The 17,680-nt window shown below is 34.6% G+C and overlaps 1 protein-coding gene across 1 annotated transcript; it reads right to left on the minus strand.

Annotated features, from left to right (window-relative positions):
* Nucleotides 1-316: 316 nt before the first annotated feature.
* On the minus strand, nucleotides 317-5,756 carry LOC124910043 (receptor kinase-like protein Xa21). The gene is made up of 3 exons (XM_047450671.1): nucleotides 5,373-5,756; nucleotides 1,210-1,437; nucleotides 317-1,126 (listed from the first exon to the last, which is right to left on the minus strand). Exons 1-3 carry the CDS (start codon nucleotides 5,754-5,756, stop codon nucleotides 317-319), a joined length of 1,422 nt encoding a protein of 473 aa, XP_047306627.1.
* Nucleotides 5,757-17,680: the final 11,924 nt, after the last annotated feature.

Below are 17,680 nucleotides of genomic sequence, written 5' to 3' on the forward strand. Positions count from 1 at the left end.
ATGCAGCCATTTCTCAAGATTCCCATTCATCATGAGTTCGTAAACTAGATCTTTGAATTCGTTACCTTGAAAATCAATGCTTGAGCAACATGTTACGATCTTGACGAGATTCCGGTGTCTAATGTTCTTTAACGCTTTACATTCTGCAATGAAGCTCCTCGTCGCACGTACCTAAGTTTACAAGGTTAAGTACTTTGATCGCAACATCTCCGATCTGATCAAGAACTCCTCTGTAGATGAAGCCGAAACCGCCAACACCAATCAAATTGCTGGAAGAGAACCAATCTGTTGCATTGAGGAGCTCGCCGTAGGATATTTACACGAAAGACTCATTGGGCAACAAATCCAAAGTGTTGGTGGATTCCCTTTTCCTTTTCCGCAAGTAAAACACCAAGCTTGAAATTAGGATTAGTATTCTTAGTATTGAAGCACCCACGATTGCATAGATACGTTTGGATGAAAAGAAGAAGTTACGATTAAGTTTCTTGACAGGACATCTTGGAAGTTGTAGAGAAGATATTCCGCCGCATAGCTTATCATTCCAATACACGGATACTGTTGATTTTGCAAAAGCCCCGTGTAAAGGCAATTCTCCAAAATCATTGAAGGACAAGTTAAGTTTGATCAAGGAAAGTTTCTCCAGGAAAGTTTGGATTTGTCCTGATAGATTATTGCTCGACAGGTCAAGAAATTGATGTCCTCTCATGAATTCCATCGACATGGGAATAGATCCTTGGAGCATGTTTCCTAGAAGGAATAGGAATTCGAGGATGGTACAACTGCTTATACTGCTAGGGATCTCACCGGACAATTTATTATTAGAGATATCTAACGCCACCAAACTTTTGAGGTCTCCGATCTCTGAAGGAAGTGGGCCAGACAGATTATTGTCAGATAAGTCGAGCAAAATCGATAGAGATGAAACTTGGAAAAGTTCTTTGGGAATGGTTCCACTCAGGTTGTTTTGTTGAAGACTCAATAACACTAAGCTTTGGTAGTTGCCAAAACTGGAAGGTATCGTCCCCTCAAGGTTATTTTTATTGAAATAGAGCTCATTCACCAAAGAAAAATTACCAATTGAATCTGGAATAGTACCCGAAAGTTGATTTTGTCCGTGGGAAAATCTCTGCAACTTTTGAAGTTTACCTAAGGTACTAGGTATCAGCCCAGTGAATATGTTATTTTGCAAACTTAAAAAGAAAAGTTAACAATGTTTCCTATTGTTGGAGGAATCCTGCCATGCAGTTGGTTTGCAGAAAGTGCAAAGAAATGCATATTTGATGATAGATTCCCTACAAAATCGGGAAGCACTCCTCTAAATTGGTTGTTATCTGTGCTCAATACTTCCAATTTGCTGCAATTTGTAAGCGACTCAAGGAAATTCATATAATCAAAAACCCCGTTCCCTAAATTGTTAACATATTTTGCAGGTAACAGCTGTTGGAAAAATTCCGACAGAAACACAAAAGAAGAAAACAAACTAAAAGAACACTAACAGAATTTGATAACGGAGTTCGGCAAAATGTTGCCTACGTCTACGAGCACTAAGGCTATCAATTAATAAGGAAGAAGAGATACAAATATTGAGTGCAATAAACCACAAAGGGGAGAGTTTCTTTTATACACTAAGAAACTTCCCCAACTCCCATCATCTTCCGATGTGGGATTTATTCTAATTGTGAATATAGTTTCTTTTATATACTAGGAAACTTCTTTCACTCCCATCATCTTCCGATGTGGGATTCTAATTGTGCAAAAACAACAAATCTCCACCTTGGCACAATATCCAAATACTAATCTTCAATATTAAAAAATAAACCTTCAGTGCTTCCAATTGGCGCTCTTCAGTGCCGAATCAAACGCGGAAGATGTTTACCAAATCTAAATAATTAGATTTGATTTTCCTCATGTCTTTCATCTCGAACTCTTTACCCAATTGTGCCTTCAATTTATCAACTTCATATTGGCTCTTTGATGCTATCAACATATCATCAACGTACAAGAGTAGATAGATGTAAGACTCATCTTGCAATTTGCGCAAATACACACATGAACTGAATCTGCTTCTTCTGTACTTGTGCTCAATCATAAACTTGTTAAGTCGCTTGTACCATTATCTAGACGATTGCTTCAACCTGTACAATGATTTGTTCAACTTACAAACCCAATTTTCTTTATCAGCAACATTGAATCCATCTGGTTGATAAATGTAGATTTCCTTGTTCAAATGCTCGTGTATGTCTGCAGTCTTCACATCTGGTTGAGCTAGTTCCAAATTCATCTGCGCTACCAAGGCCAACAAAATTCCAATGGAAGAGTGTTTAACAATAGTAGAAAGTACCTCATTATAATCACCTCCTTCCTTCTGAGCGTAGTTTTTAGCTACCAATTTTGCCTTGTAGCGAACATCAAATTTTTCGGAAAATCCTTCTTTCTTAGCAAAGATCCATTTACCACCAATAGTCTTCTTCCCTTTTCGTAGATGCGTCAACTTGCATGTCTCATTCATATGAATAGATTGCATCTCATCTTCCATAACACCTCTCTTTTTTCCATTTTCAGTACTTCGACTAACATCTGAAAAAGTGGATGAAACATCATCTACGACTAGAAGTGCATAGGCCGCCATGTCAACAAACCGACCTGGTTTTTGAATAAGTCATCTTGGCCTATTCACAGCAATTGATTCACTTTGTTCTGAAGGTTCTTGGGTCAGAACCTCTTCCTCATTTAACTCTTTGTCTGTCGTCAGAGAGTCACTTCTAGTTGGGCTTATCTTTATCTTCTCAAACTCCACATGTTGCGGAGTACAATCAATCTTGTCTGGTGTTACCTTATTCAACATTGAATAATCATCAAAAGTAACATCTCTTCTGATAATGGTTTTCTTTGCATCCAAACACCAGAGGCGATATTCATTAACTCCCGTATTAAATCTCATAAAAAGAGTCTTCTTTCCTCGTGGATCCAACTTTGATTCAAATACATGATAATATGCAGTAGAACCAAAAATATGCAAAGAATCATAATGTAGGCGATTTACCAAATGCAGATGATGGTAGGCGATTTACCAAATGTTGAGCGTATGACACAGCTTCTGCCCAAAATTTCCTGTCTAACCCAGCATTAACAACATACATCGAACTTTCTCCACCAATGTCCTGTTCATACATTTCGATACTCCATTCTGCTGTGGTGTTTTTCTGACTGTGAAGTGTCGAACTATGCCATACTCTTCGCATAACTTCTGGAATGGATCATTCTTGTATTCTCCACCGTTATCAGTCCGGAGAACTTTGATCTTTCTTCCTGTCTCGTCTTCAACTTGAGTTTTCCATTTAAGAAAAATTTCAAACACTTCACATTTGTTCTTCATCGTAAAAACCCATACTCTTCTGGAAAAATCGTCAACAAAAGTAACAAAGTAATGTCTACTTCCAAGAGAAGGAGTCTTGGCAGGTCCCCAGACATCTGAGTGCACATAATCCAAAATACCCTTGGTGTTATGGATAACAGTAACAAATTTAACTCGTCTTTGTTTTCTCAGAATACAATGTTCACAAAAATCTAACTTACAAACTTTTGTACCTTTCAACAATCCTTGCTTGACAAGAGTTTGCATAGATTTCTCACCAGCATGCCCCAATCGCAAATTCCATAATTTTGTTGCCTCTAATTCCTTACTGCTCCCGGAAGTTGATACACATGCTGTCCCATTAACTGTACTACCTTGATAATAATACAAATTATTACTCTTCCTGGTAGCTTTTAACATCACTAGCGCTCTAGAGATTACCTTAAGAACTCCATTTTCCAATTTCACATGTAGGCCTTTCGACTCCAAGGCCCCAAAGAAATGAGATTTTTTTTCATATTCGGTATGTACCGAACATCTCTAATAATTCTGGTGGATCCGTCATCATTCCTCAGCTTGATTGAACCTATCCCCTTTATTTTACGTGTATTAGCATCTTCCATGTAAACAACTCCACCAGCTAGCTCCTTAAAGTCAAAGAACCACTTTCGAACTGGTGTCATATGATAAGTGCAGGCTGAGTCCAATATCCACGCATCAGGATGTGATGTTGTGTGTGACATCGATAAAGAGTATTCTGAATCTGCATCACCTTTGTTTTCTGCAACATTTGCATCTTCATAATCTTTCTCTTTCTTCTTCAACTTTGGGCAGTTAGTCTTCCAATTTCCTTTCTCAAGACAGAAAGCACATTCATCTTTGGGAACTCTACTTTCAGATCTTCTTCCTTTCCCTTTTGATTTGCTCTGCTGACGGCCCCTAATCATCAATGCTTCATCTGCTGTACCTATTTTGCTTTTCCTTTTATCATGCTTTCTCAATTAATGACTATATAAAGCAGAACTTACAACATCAAGAGAAACATTTCTCTTCCCATGAAGTAACATTGTTTCTAAGTGTTAAAATTCATCAGGAAGGGACGATAGCAACATCAACGCAAGATCTTAATCCTCAAACTTAACGTCAATGTTTAACAGATCTGCTACCAATTCATTAAACTTAGTAATATGCTCATTCATAGTAATCCCTGATTGGTAATCAAACTGGAACAACCGCTTCTTCATAAGGAGCTTATTCTGATCACTCTTCTTCATAAATTTATCCTCCAATGCTTGCCACAGTTTCTGTGCAGAAGTTTCATTCTTCACAACATACTTCTGCTCTCTGGACAGGCATGATCGAATTGTTCCGCATGCCAACCGATTCATGATACTCCATTCTTTTTCTTCTATACCATCTGGCGTTCCGACCTCAATAGCAACATCTAGACTCTACTGAAAAAGACAATCTAGAACCTCACCTTGCCACATGCCGAAATGCCCAGTTCCATCAAAGATTTCCACCGCAAACTTTAAATTCAACATCGGTGTCCTCGTCCAGGATGACGAAGGAGTTGACGCCCCCTTTTGAAGACTCCACCATGCCAAGGACGAACCTTCGGCTCTGATACCACTTATTGGGAAAAACCCTAACAGAAACACAAAAGAAGAAAACAAACTGAAAGAACACTAACAGAATTTGATAACGGAGTTCGGCCAAAATGTTGCTTACGTCTCCGAGTACTAAGGCTATCAATAAATAAGGAAGAAGATATACAAATATTGAGTGCAATAAACCACAGAGGGGAGAGTTTCTTTTATACACTAAGAAACTTCCCAACTCCCATCATCTTCCGATGTGGGATTTATTCTAATTGTGAATATAATTTCTTTTATATACTAAGAAACTTCATTCACTCCCATCATCTTCCGATGTGGGATTCTAATTGTGCCAAAAACAACAACAGCTCCCCTGCAAAATAAATCAAATAACCAGAAGTAGATTTTCTCTAATCAACATCATCTGCCATATCAGAGTTGGTATAACCAACTAAATACGGACTCTCATTCCCAAGGCAAAGTCTCAAACTTGATGTACCTCGAAGATTTCTCAATATCCATTTGACAGCTTCCCAATGTTCTTTTCCTGGATTGGAAAGGAACCTACTCACAGTGCCAACGACATGAGCAATATATGGTCTTGTGCTAACCATGGAATACATAGGACTTCCAACAGCAAAACTATAAGGAATATTCTTCATATCTTCTTTCTCATCATTGTTAGAAGGACAAAGTTCTGAACTCAATTTAAAATGTGTTGCAAGAGGTGTAGAAACATTATTGGCCTTCTCCATATTGAATCTCTGCAATACTTTTTCAATATATTGTTTTGAGACAACCATAATTTCTTTGTCTTTCTATCACGGTTGATTCTAATTCCAAGAATCTGGTTCGCTAGTCGAAGATCCTTCATTGCAAAGGACTCCCCTAAGTCTTGTTTCAACCTATTAATTCTCACAGCACTTTGACAACAATAAGCATGCCATCAACATAAATTAAGAGAATAATAAAGTCATTAGGAGAGAATTTTTGCACAAACACACAATGGTCGGAAGTAGTCTTCTTATAGCTGTGTTCCTTCATGAACAACTCAAACTTCTTGTACCATTGTCGAGGAGCTTGTTTCAAGCCATACAAGCTTTTCTTCAATCTGAAAACATAATTCTCTTTACCTTTGACCTTAAACCCATCAGGTTGATTCATGTAAATCTCTTCTTCTAATTCACCGTAAAGAAAAGTCGTCTTCACATCCATTTGTTCAACTTACAAATCAAGACTAACTGCCAAACTCAAGACAACTCTTATTGAAGTCATTTTAACAATAGGAGAAAAAATTTCATCAAAATCAATACCCTTTCTTTGACTAAACCCTTTGACAACCAAACGAACTTTGTGTCGTGGAGCTAAAGTATGCTCATCTTGTTTTAGTCTATACACCCACCTATTTTTCAAAGCTTTCTGTCCTTTTGGTAATTCTACCAACTTAAATGTATGATTGTCATGTAAGGATTTTATCTCATCTTTCATAGCATCAACCCATTCTTTGCTATCTTTAGCCTCTTCGTATGACTTTGGCTCCCCCCCATCCGTCACCAACGCATATTCATCAGGAGAATATCTCGTTGAAGGATGTCGATCTCTCATAGATCGTCTAAGTGGAATTTTAGGTAATTCACCTTGCTCGATATTATCATTCTCCATGTGAACGTCATGTTCACCCTCAACATCATCCTCTTGCACCCGATTTTCTATTGAAATAGGTGAATTAGATAAATGAACTTTATCTAAATTTATTGACTCACCTTTTCCCTTTAACTCATCGTCTTTAGCCTGATCACTTTTCTGAGTAGTCTCATCTTCAAAGAAGATAACGTCATGACTTCTGATAAGCTTCTTTGCAATTGGATCATACATTTTGTAGCCGAACTCATCTTGGCCATAACCCAAGAAGATGCACTCACAACTTTTCACATCCAACTTTGATCTTTCATCATTTGGAATGTGAACAAAGCACCTGCATCCAAATACTCGTAGGTGATCATAAGAAACATGTTTATTTGTCCATACCTTATTTGAAACTTCACCGTCCAAAGCGACTGTAGGACTCAAATTAATAATATGTACCACCGTGTGCAATGCTTCACCCCAAAACGTTGGGGGCAACTTTGTTTCTGAAAGCAAGCACCTAATCCTCTCAACAATTGTCTTGTTCATCCTTTCTGCTAGGCCATTCAATCCAGGAGTCTTTGGAAGTGTCTTTTGGTGTCTGATCCCATATTGTTTGTAGTATGCATCAAATGGACCACAATACTCACCACCATTATCACTAAGAATGCACTTGATCTTCTTTCTAGTCTCTTTTTCAACAAAAGCATAAAATTCCTTAAACTTGTTTAAAACTTCATCTTTAGTTTTCAAAACATAGATCCAAAGCTTCCTGGAATGATCATTAATAAATGTTACAAAGTAAAGAGCACAACTATTAGTTCGTACCTTTAAAGGCCCACAAACGTCTGAATGCACCAACTCTAAGAGATCTGACTTTCTTGAGGGAGGATTATGCTTGAACGATACTCGAGTTTTCTTTCCCACAAGACAATGAGAACAATTCTCCAAATCTGTCTCACTCAAACCCGGAATAGCATTTTGCTTAACTAGCAAATTCAACCCCATTTCACTAATGTGACCAAGTCTCTGGTGCCATAACTTTGAAGCTTCTTTACTTTGTACAACATTCACATTATCTTTATTTATTAAAGATTGCATTAAATTTAAATTTGAAAACTTATCTCCTCGAGCCACAACGAGGTTACCTTTCGAAAGTTTCCATTTTATAGAACCAAAAGAGCTTGAGAAACCATCATCATCAAGCTTTCCAGTTGAAATCAAATTCAACCTCATGTCTGGAGCATATCGAACATCTTTAAGTAGCAACTTCGACCCATTGCTAGATTCTATGCAAACATCTCCAATACCAATAACCTTACTTACGACAGTATTACCCATCTTCAATACTCCAAAATTACCAGAAGTATAAGATTTAAAGTAATATTTCTTTGGCGTAACATATATGGCAGCTCCTATGTCAAACACCCAAGTTGACTCATTGCATACAAGGTTAATTGTATTCTCGTCGTGAACAGTGAAGCGATCATAAGTAGTTGCTGAGACGTGATCTTCAGAATCATCATTCTTTTGCTTAGATCTGTTCGCTTCATATTTAAGCTTATAACATTTCTTCTTCATGTGTCCACTTTTGCCACAATGGTAACATTCAGTTGACTTGTATTTTGACTTAGACTTGTTCTGACCCTTAGGTCTCGACTTATCTTTCTCGCCTCTACTATCCTGTCTTCTCAAGTTTTCAGCAACAAACACATTTGACTGTGATGAAGAGCCTTGAGATTTTCGTTTCAATTCTTCATTTAAGACACCACTTTTGGTCATCTCCAATGTCACTACACTATTAGAAACAGAGTTAAAAAGAGAAAATTTAAAAGTCTCCCATGAATCAGACAGAGTAGTCAACAACCAAAGCCCTTGAACATCGTCTTCAAAGTTTATACCCATTTCTGACATCTGATCAAGAACATCCTGAAACTCATTCAAGTGATCAGCAATAGAAGCACTATCACTATATCTCAAATGAATAATCTTTTGGAGCAAAAATAATTTGTTACTTCCTGTCTTTGAAGCATACAAATTCTCAAGTTTACCCCCACAAAGTAGGTGCATTTGTCTCATGTTGTATGTGTTTATAAACTTTCTCTTCAACAAATTGTCGAATGAAACTACATACATTTTCATGCTCAAAATCCCATTCCTCATCAGATTTGGAGATAGTTTTTCACTACCAAAAATAGGTAAATGCAAAGACTTCACAAATAGAATATCTTTCATTTTACCCTTCCAGATATGATATTTTGAACCATTCAACAAAATCATTCTGTTTGTGTTAATCTTCTTAAACCAATCAAAAATAAACACGCTTATAACCAAGCTCTGATACCACTATGTTGGGAATAAAGTGGAATAATCACCAAACTTGTGATAATAAACTATTCCCCACTTGATTGGATCTTTAAGAGCGAGAAACAATAAACATAAAAGTAAATATAAATGAAACAAGAACACCAAAAATTTAACGTGGAAAATCTCCTCAAATCAAGGAGTAAAAATCACATAACTTTTGTCCAAAAGAAGCTTCACTATAATCAAATGTTAAACACGAAACAAATGAAGATAAGAGCTAAACAAAGAAGAGATCTCACTATCTCTCTACAAGTGTATGCTAGATGACTTTCAGATATGTTTTGATAAGCCACTTCGTCAACCTTTTATAGTAAAACATGGACATCTTAAAAGTATTTTTTCCAATAAGACAAACCTACCTCTATTTAATACAAAAGGACTCTTGAGCTTCTGAAATCCTGGGCTTTTGGGTTTCTGAACTTCTGGGCTTCTAGATTTTGGAATTTTTAAACGTACTAGGCTTTTTATTTCATAATTGGGAGCCCAATCAAAATAATCTAACAAGTTTGAGTTCACGTTTGACATATATTTGGGGTCTAGTTTGATAGTGTTTAGCTTGAGCTTGATTCGTTAAGAAAGACATGAACGAACATGTTCACCCGTTTATAAACGGACATTTTCATGAGTCTCTAAATAAACATATTCGCAAGCTGATGAGTCGAATATCTAAAATCTCTAACTTGACTCGTTTAGATTTTCATGTTTTTAAACGAGCTCAAGCTTAGTACCGAAATTCAACCGACTTAAAATGTTCTATATAAACGCAAAAAAATAAGAACACAGATGTATAGTGATTCACTCAAAAGAGAAAGCCCACTTCAGACACCACCAGATTTCACTATGAAAAGAAAAAATACAAAGTTTTTTTTGTCTCATAGTGTTTATCTCTCTAAATTATGTCTTACCCTATAAAACTTTAACAATAACATATTTATAAAGTAAACATTAATGTAATAAAACCTAAATAACTATTTGTTCGGACCTAAGTCAAAACCCCAAAACAAACTCAATAAACTTTAATTAACTTATGTAGATTTTATTATAAGTGTAAACTCCACAACTCAACAATCTCTCATTTGGATACTAACTTCATCATCTCTCGATCGATAACGACTCTCCATCTGATGTCTTAATGAAAAAGGTCAACTAAAGTTGCACACAACTTTAGTTTATCGTTGATCACAACTTTCGTCAACATATCAGATGGATTCTCACTCTCGAGAATTTTCTCAAGAGCTAACATTCCATCTTTTAAAACTAATCGAATGAAATAATAACAAATTAATATGTATATGTTTCGTCCTTCTATGATAAACTAGATTCTTTTTCAAATGAATGACACTCTGACTGTCGAATCACAATACACTTCCCTCATAGTCTCGACCAAATTCTCGCAAAAAAGGTTGCAACCACATCTTCCAATTAGCAACCACTATCATCGAAAAATCTCATTAATATGCATATATGATAAATAACCAAACACTGTCAAATAAGAATTGTTTACTATTTTATTGCTCAAAACTTCTTCTGGAATTTTGAATTTAAGAGGAACATAGGGTTCTCTGTTTATCAAATAGATATAAGTGTTGATAGCTTCCGCCCAAAAGGTGCCCATCATGCAATATCATGCTTACAACACGCTCATTCAATATTCAATTCATTCGTTCAACTACTCCATTCCCTTGAGAAATTCGAGAAATAGACTTCATCATACTGATCTCATTCATATCACAATATTTTCAGAAAATTGAATTAATGTACTCGCATCCGTTGTTGAATCTCAAATACTTAACTTTCTGATTTGTTTTATTTTCAACAAAAGACTTCTACTTCTTGAAAACAACAAATGCATCAGACTTGTTCTTCATAAAATAAACCTATACTTTTCTTATCGAGTCTTCTATAAACGTCACGTAATAATATGCTCCTCCAATAGAAGAATATGGTGCAAGTCCCCAGACATAAGTGTGTACTAACTCTAGTATTTCTTTCTTGAGCTCTTTCTCAATCTTTAAGAAGCTCATACATTTTTGTATTCCAAAAATGTAGTTTTCACATAACGAATTCTCAATTGACTTCAATTCTGAAATCTAACCATTCTCTAAAAGAATTTTCATCCATTTTTCGCTCATATGGCCTAACCTGCAATGACATAACTCACTGTTTTTCGAGTCATCAGCAACTGTATCAGCCGTGTCTCTACATGTTTAAGTCACAATGTTCCCGTTTTGTGACCTCGAGCACAAGTTATTTTTCTTTAATCACTTTCCATGCACCGTTTCCACAACTAAGAAACCTTCGTCATTAAGCTGTGTAACAAAAATCAAATTGCGCATTAAACCTGGAATGTATCTCACTTTATTAACCTTATAAACATAACTATTTGTCATCTTTAATTTGATGTCCCATATGCCTACAATATTTAGTGGCTCACCATCTGCGAGATAAAATTTCCCGTAGTTTTCAGCCACGTAGTTCTCCATTATTTTTTGTCCTAACATAAACAACACATCAGTGATATTTTTTGTAACTATATTGGATTGATCATTTTTATCATCATTGTTTCTTTCCGTTGCTTTGTAGTTTCTCTTCAAATGATCATACTCACAACAATTTCAACAATCAAATGTTCATATACGCTTGGACTAACTCCTCGTGTTACTCAACATAGATATGTTCTTACCTTGATTGAATTTTTTTAATCATGACCTCTACCCCTATTTTTAACATTCAGAGCAGAACTTTTGAACATTTCACTATAATCAATTTTACAAACCTCTTCAACAAAATACAATATCTAACTTTAATAAATTTCAATTTAGCATTTCCAACTGAGTTACTAATTGTTCTCTTAGAGGTTCTCAACTATTCGGTAGAGATGTTAACCAAATCAGGGAACTAACTTCGTACTTAAAATCAATCTCAACATATAGCAATTGATTCATAATTGTATTAAATACGTTGGAATGAAGAGTGACAAAAGTATCATCAACCATTCTTAAATTGAAGAACTTTTTTTTTTATTAAATGTACCTTATTATTAGCAGATGATTTGTCATATATATTAGTGAGATTTTTCATCAGAATTATAATGATCTTCTCATTTATTACGTTGTGAACAACAATCTTAGCTAGTGTCAATCAGACAACTCCAAAAATCTCTCTATCAAGGAGTCTCCATTTAGCTTCATCCATATTCTTTAGTTTCTCACTCAAAAGAACACTAAGCTTCTTTCTATAGATAATCCTCAATCTGCATCCTCCAAAATGAATAATCCGTTCCATCGAATTTTCCAATGCCATTTCTTATACTATTCTTGTCTGCCATTGTTTCAAAATGCTCCGATCTAGCCTAGCAACTCTGATACCAATTGTTATAATTCGGGTGTTGAAATCCAATCTGCTTGAAATGATCTATATAAACCCAAAAATATAATAACAAAAGAAAACACAGATTTATAGTGGTTCACTCATAAGAGCTACGTCCACTTTAGCCGGCAACAAATTTTACTATGAAAAAAAATGAGTACAAAGTTGTGCCTCACTGTTTATTTCTCTAAAATTTTGTCATACCCTATAAGACTCTTAACAAAAACATATTTATAGGTTAAACATTAAAATAATAAAACCTAGATAACTTTTGCTCTAGACCTTAACATAAACACAAATTAAATAAACTCTAATTAACTTAGGTAGACTTTATTATAATTGTAGGCTCCAACCTCAACAATTGGCTCGTTAAAATTAACAAACGAGTTCGTTTTTACGGATTCGTGATTTGAATAATTATGTTTATTTATATCCTTTATATAATTAGTAATGAAAGGAGGATCTCACCTTGACAATGGCGGCTCGATCGATCCACGGATAAAGCCAACCCAGCGAATCGTTGACTGGATATCCATATATTAATATTGGCCTTTTTCATCTATAGCAATCTGCCGGTCGGCAGATCGATCGAGAACCTTTATTATAATATATATGTACATGATTGATTACAATATTATATCAATGGCCTTATTGGTCTTAACTCTTAACAATATCATAATCAATATTAGAATAGTACAAATATGTTTCTCATGTGTTGGAATCTATTCATTACTTATCGGGTAAATTGATTTTTGTTTTTTTATAATGATTTTCAAAATTCAAAATATTTATAACAAAATGTAACATGATCTAAAAATTTATCAATTTATTTTTAGTCTATTTTTTAGTAATAATATTTCTAATTCAACGACATCTCTCATACAAAATACAAATAATGTTACTTTCATTTTTTGTTTGTGACATTTTTAAAAACTGGTTGTAAGAGTGAGACGATTCTCACAATTAAATATTATTTTCTAAAAAGGCTCAATGTTCATTTTCACTCTATCTAGTCTTTATTTTTGTAGTTAATATTTTAGATAATTTTAACCGGGCAACCTAACTAATTTGGGGCATGTAATTCTGGGGTTGTATTAACTTCATAAAATTAAGTGTGGTCCCTTAATTAGCCAATGAAAGTTTCAAACATTTCAAAAAAAAAAATTAAGTGTACATTACAAATTAAAAGGATAATTCTTATTTCATTATTCTACCTTTCTTCATCTCGCATAAACGGAGATAAAACTAATACAATCAGTTAAAAACAATAAATAATATGTCACTATAAAGTATGTCATAAATTACAAAACAATGACTTTGAAGATAGATTGTTTGATGAATGAGTTATTGTGATTAATCCCAATTTTTATTCCAAAACTCAACCATCACATCATAATCTAATCAATATATTTATCTTTTAAAATACCAAAATTATCTCATACTTTTTTTTAATATAAATTAATTATTAAATAAAATTTAAATATATAAAAGGTAATTTGATCAAAAATAAATAAAAACAAGTTTTTTCCTACTTTTAATCAAACAAAATTTTTTTAAAAAAAAACTCAAACAAACCACTTCCTCAAACAGGCTATGTGAAGGTCTCAAACATTGTATTATTAATTTAATTAATTCCTTTAGAGTTTAAATTCGATCTTTGATGTTTTGTAGACTCTCCTTACAGTATATATGTAATTTATTTATATATACAACATTAATTTAAAAAAATGAAATTATTAAATTAATGAAATCTTGAATTCAGAAAACAACAAAACAAATTAGGTTATGGGGAAATCTCACATGATGCACTAGCTAGCTTGTTTGCTTTGAGATATATAGTTATAATTTTTATTTTTATTTTAAGTTAATAATTTAACATGACCTCACATACTTCTACTTTATTTAAAATGATTCTGAAAGAGAATCGAACTCGTAACATTTGATATCTCTTACAAATTATTTTTTGTGAATTGAACTTAAACTAGTGATTAAATCTAGCTAGAATATATATATATATATAAATAAATAAATAAATGGATCGGATGAAAATTCATTAAACTAAATACGTAAGACACATTCTGAAAATCACACATACTCCCCCATAACTTCATGTATAAATGCATGCACAAAAGAGTAATGCATGGGGGCAAAAACTGTTCCATAAGCTGGCTAGCATGCATTTCTGATTTCTGATCAGTCTGTCAAATGTTTGTTGTCTATCTCTCCTTCTACCAACAAAACAAAAACATGCAGCTGATCCCCATGCCATGTCTCTCAGACATTGCTCATTTTGTCACTACACCCGTTTCATCACAATCTCATGGACAAGGTGAAGCTAGAATGTGATCTCTACCCGAGTTAAAAAAATTTCCCAACATCTTTCATAACTGCAATAATATGAAGCAAGCATACAAAATCTATCTACTGTCACTTAGTTAAATATATACAAAATATTTTGGATCACCCGGGTTACAACCCAAATAACTTTATGGGTAGATCCGACCTTGCTCATGGGGGATGTCTTACCATATACATAACCGTCAGTAGGTGTCATTTGTGCGACGAGGTGAAGAGACGATGCATTTTTGTCAATCAATTTGGAAACCGATATATGGATTATATTACCTTGAATGTAGAGTGGATCCAGCGATGAGTTTTGGAGAGCACAGTAATAAAAGAAGTCCCAATTAGGTTAATCATCAAATATATTGTATGAGTCAAAAGAAAAATATTAATGTCAAGTAATAAGAGAAGTCCGATTAGGATGTTCCAAAGATTAGGATGTTCCAAAGTTTCATAATGACCCCTTAACAAATATATTTTGTAATGATCATATGATTATCTAGTTATTTGTGAGCACTATAAATATTAAAATAGTTATTTTAATTTATTTTGAAATAAATAAAATCAAATTAATTAATCTTATGGCAAAAAAACCAATTAAAACAATTAATTAGGTTAATTATTGTGATAATTAAAGCTTAATTAATTAAAAAAATGGTCAAAATTATAAAATTATTCGAGATAAATGTTGTACTCATTTATCTAAAAATAATTTTAGAAAAATAAGGGATAAAAATAAATAATTTAGAATGGATTGTTATATCAATTTCATTAAAAACAATTATTTATTTAACCTTAAAAATATAAAAAAATTAAATTGGTAAAATACTTGACATTTTATTTTATATTTTGTGTATTTTAAAATATCAAAATTAAAACCAAATTGGTGAGATATTAAAAAAATTCAAACAAACCCTTACAGTTTTAAAATAAATATAAATTCGCAACCCAGTGTGACATAAATCATAAGAATCGACTACAGAAGGAACCGCGCCCATCGGATGGACGCTAGAATCGTATCCAATGCATCAGAGCGCTACGCGTAGCCCGTTGTAGCGGAACCAACGCACGTTCGAGACGCAAGAGAACAACTAACTAGACATTAGCTCCGTTAGCCAAAACACTAACGGAACGCGGATGCGCATGAAACGACGTCATTTTGGCCTCGAATCGTCTTCTTCATCGCAATGCCGCGAGGATAGGGAGGAAGATCCGTGTTGATATACTCTTTTTGGAACATCCTCGTTAGTCCACCATTTCGGCTCATTTAAAGTCTGAAATGATCAACCTATGATGGTGATCATTTCCCCTATCAAAATAGTGATGATTCATCCCTATTCCAGCGACTTAAGTTAAGAAAAGCCAAAAGTCATTAATGGCTTTTGACCGATTTAGGCCACTAGAAGCCTCCACCGACTCAAGAAAGCTATAAATAAACCCCCTTGAGTCATTCCCAAGGTAAGGAATCCAATTTCCACTCTCAAATCACGATTTATAGAAAATCCGCCATTGAAGCTCAAAGCTTCTAAATTTTTTGAAAATTTGTTCGAAGCCATAAAACTTGGTTCTAAGCATCCCAAAAGTTTCCTTAAGGATCAAGGAGTGGTCTCCAACCTTGGTAATGTTTCAATCACCCTCTAATTCATATTTACAGTTTGAAATTGAAATTTTTAGATTTTAAATTACATAAACTTATATGCTTGCTGTTTATGGTGTTTTATGGATGGAAATCGATCATAGGATCATTTAGAAACTATATGAATATAATAGAACCGTTCAATCGATCTGAATAACAAAAGCCCAAATTTTAGTTTTCAAAATAAAAAACGGGTTTGCTATTCTTGGGTTAATTCTGTTGAATTACACCCCCAAAAAGCTTCCCAACATGATTGTAATGATTTGGACAACTGTTTGGATCATTTTGATCCATCTCGATCATGTTTGATGAAAATAAAAAATTTCAAAATAAATTTAAAATTTCAAGTTCTTGATTTGGTCAAAATGAACAACCAATGTTCTTGTTTTGGTACCAATCAAGTATTTGTAGTATAAGGAAGCTATTGGATAACTCTTTACACTCCAAAACAACTTTAAAATCAAAAACCTGATTTTTGATCACAAACTATTTTGAACAAATTGATAATCATCCATGTCAATTGATACCTTGAATTGATGATTAATATATTTATGGGAGATTTGTGAAGCAACCCAAACCCTTGAATCAAAGAATCCAAGTTAAAAAAATAAATTTAAAAATCTGCACTTTTGTGTTCTTGAGGACCGAGGATCCTCGGTCCGGACTGAAACCTAGGACCGAGAAATTGGAATCTAAATCCGAGACCTAGGACCAATGTTCTTGAGCTAGGACCGAGAAATCCAACCGAGGATTTTCACTTAAGACCGAGAGGTCCGACCTTGGGACCGATAATCCCAAACACTAGAACCGAGAGGTCCGACCGTGGGACATAGAATCCCAAACCCTATCGTTAAGAGGTCTGATCTTGGGACCGAGAATCCTAAACCCTAGGACCGAGAGATTTGACCTTGAAACCAAGAATCCGAAAACCTAGGACCGAGAGGTCCGACCTTGGCTATAAGAATCCTAAACTCTAGGACCGAGATATTTGACCTTGGGACCGAGAATCTAAGCTTAGAATCGAGATCTCCCGAAACCAGGACCAAAGGACTTAGCCTAGAGCTAGCCCATGACCGAGAGGTTCACCTCGACCGAGAAACTTAGCCCTAGACTAACCTAAGACCGATAGGTTTATACAGACCGGTAAGATCAGTCAAGTACCGAGAGTCCTTAGCACCCTAACCGAGGGACTTCGGTACTTAGACCAATGATCCCGAGCCTCGACCTGGACTAGGAGTCTGTTGACCTCGACCGATAAAAAATGAACCCCAAACTTAGGAATATGATCCTTGGTTTGTTTGGTTCCACTTTCAAAATCCAAAATTATTTTTATAATTTTGGGATTCCAAATTATTTTCTAAGAATCCCCCCAAAATATAGAAAATG

The sequence above is a fragment of the Impatiens glandulifera genome, chromosome 1 (genome assembly GCF_907164915.1).
Source record: "Impatiens glandulifera chromosome 1, dImpGla2.1, whole genome shotgun sequence".
NCBI lineage: Eukaryota > Viridiplantae > Streptophyta > Magnoliopsida > Ericales > Balsaminaceae > Impatiens > Impatiens glandulifera.

What these genes read in the sequence shown, in the direction of transcription:
- LOC124910043 (XM_047450671.1), bottom strand. Translation starts at nt 5,756, where the DNA reads ATGGTTGTCTCAAAACAATATATTGAAAAAGTATTGCAGAGATTCAAT. An exon ending in ACTCTGATATGGCAGATGAT is followed by an intron (nt 1,438 to 5,372) that starts GTTGATTAGAGA and finishes TTTTTCCAACAG; the next exon opens with CTGTTACCTGCAAAATATGT. An exon ending in CTCCAACAATAGGAAACATT is followed by an intron (nt 1,127 to 1,209) that starts GTTAACTTTTCT and finishes CAAAAGTTGCAG; the next exon opens with AGATTTTCCCACGGACAAAA.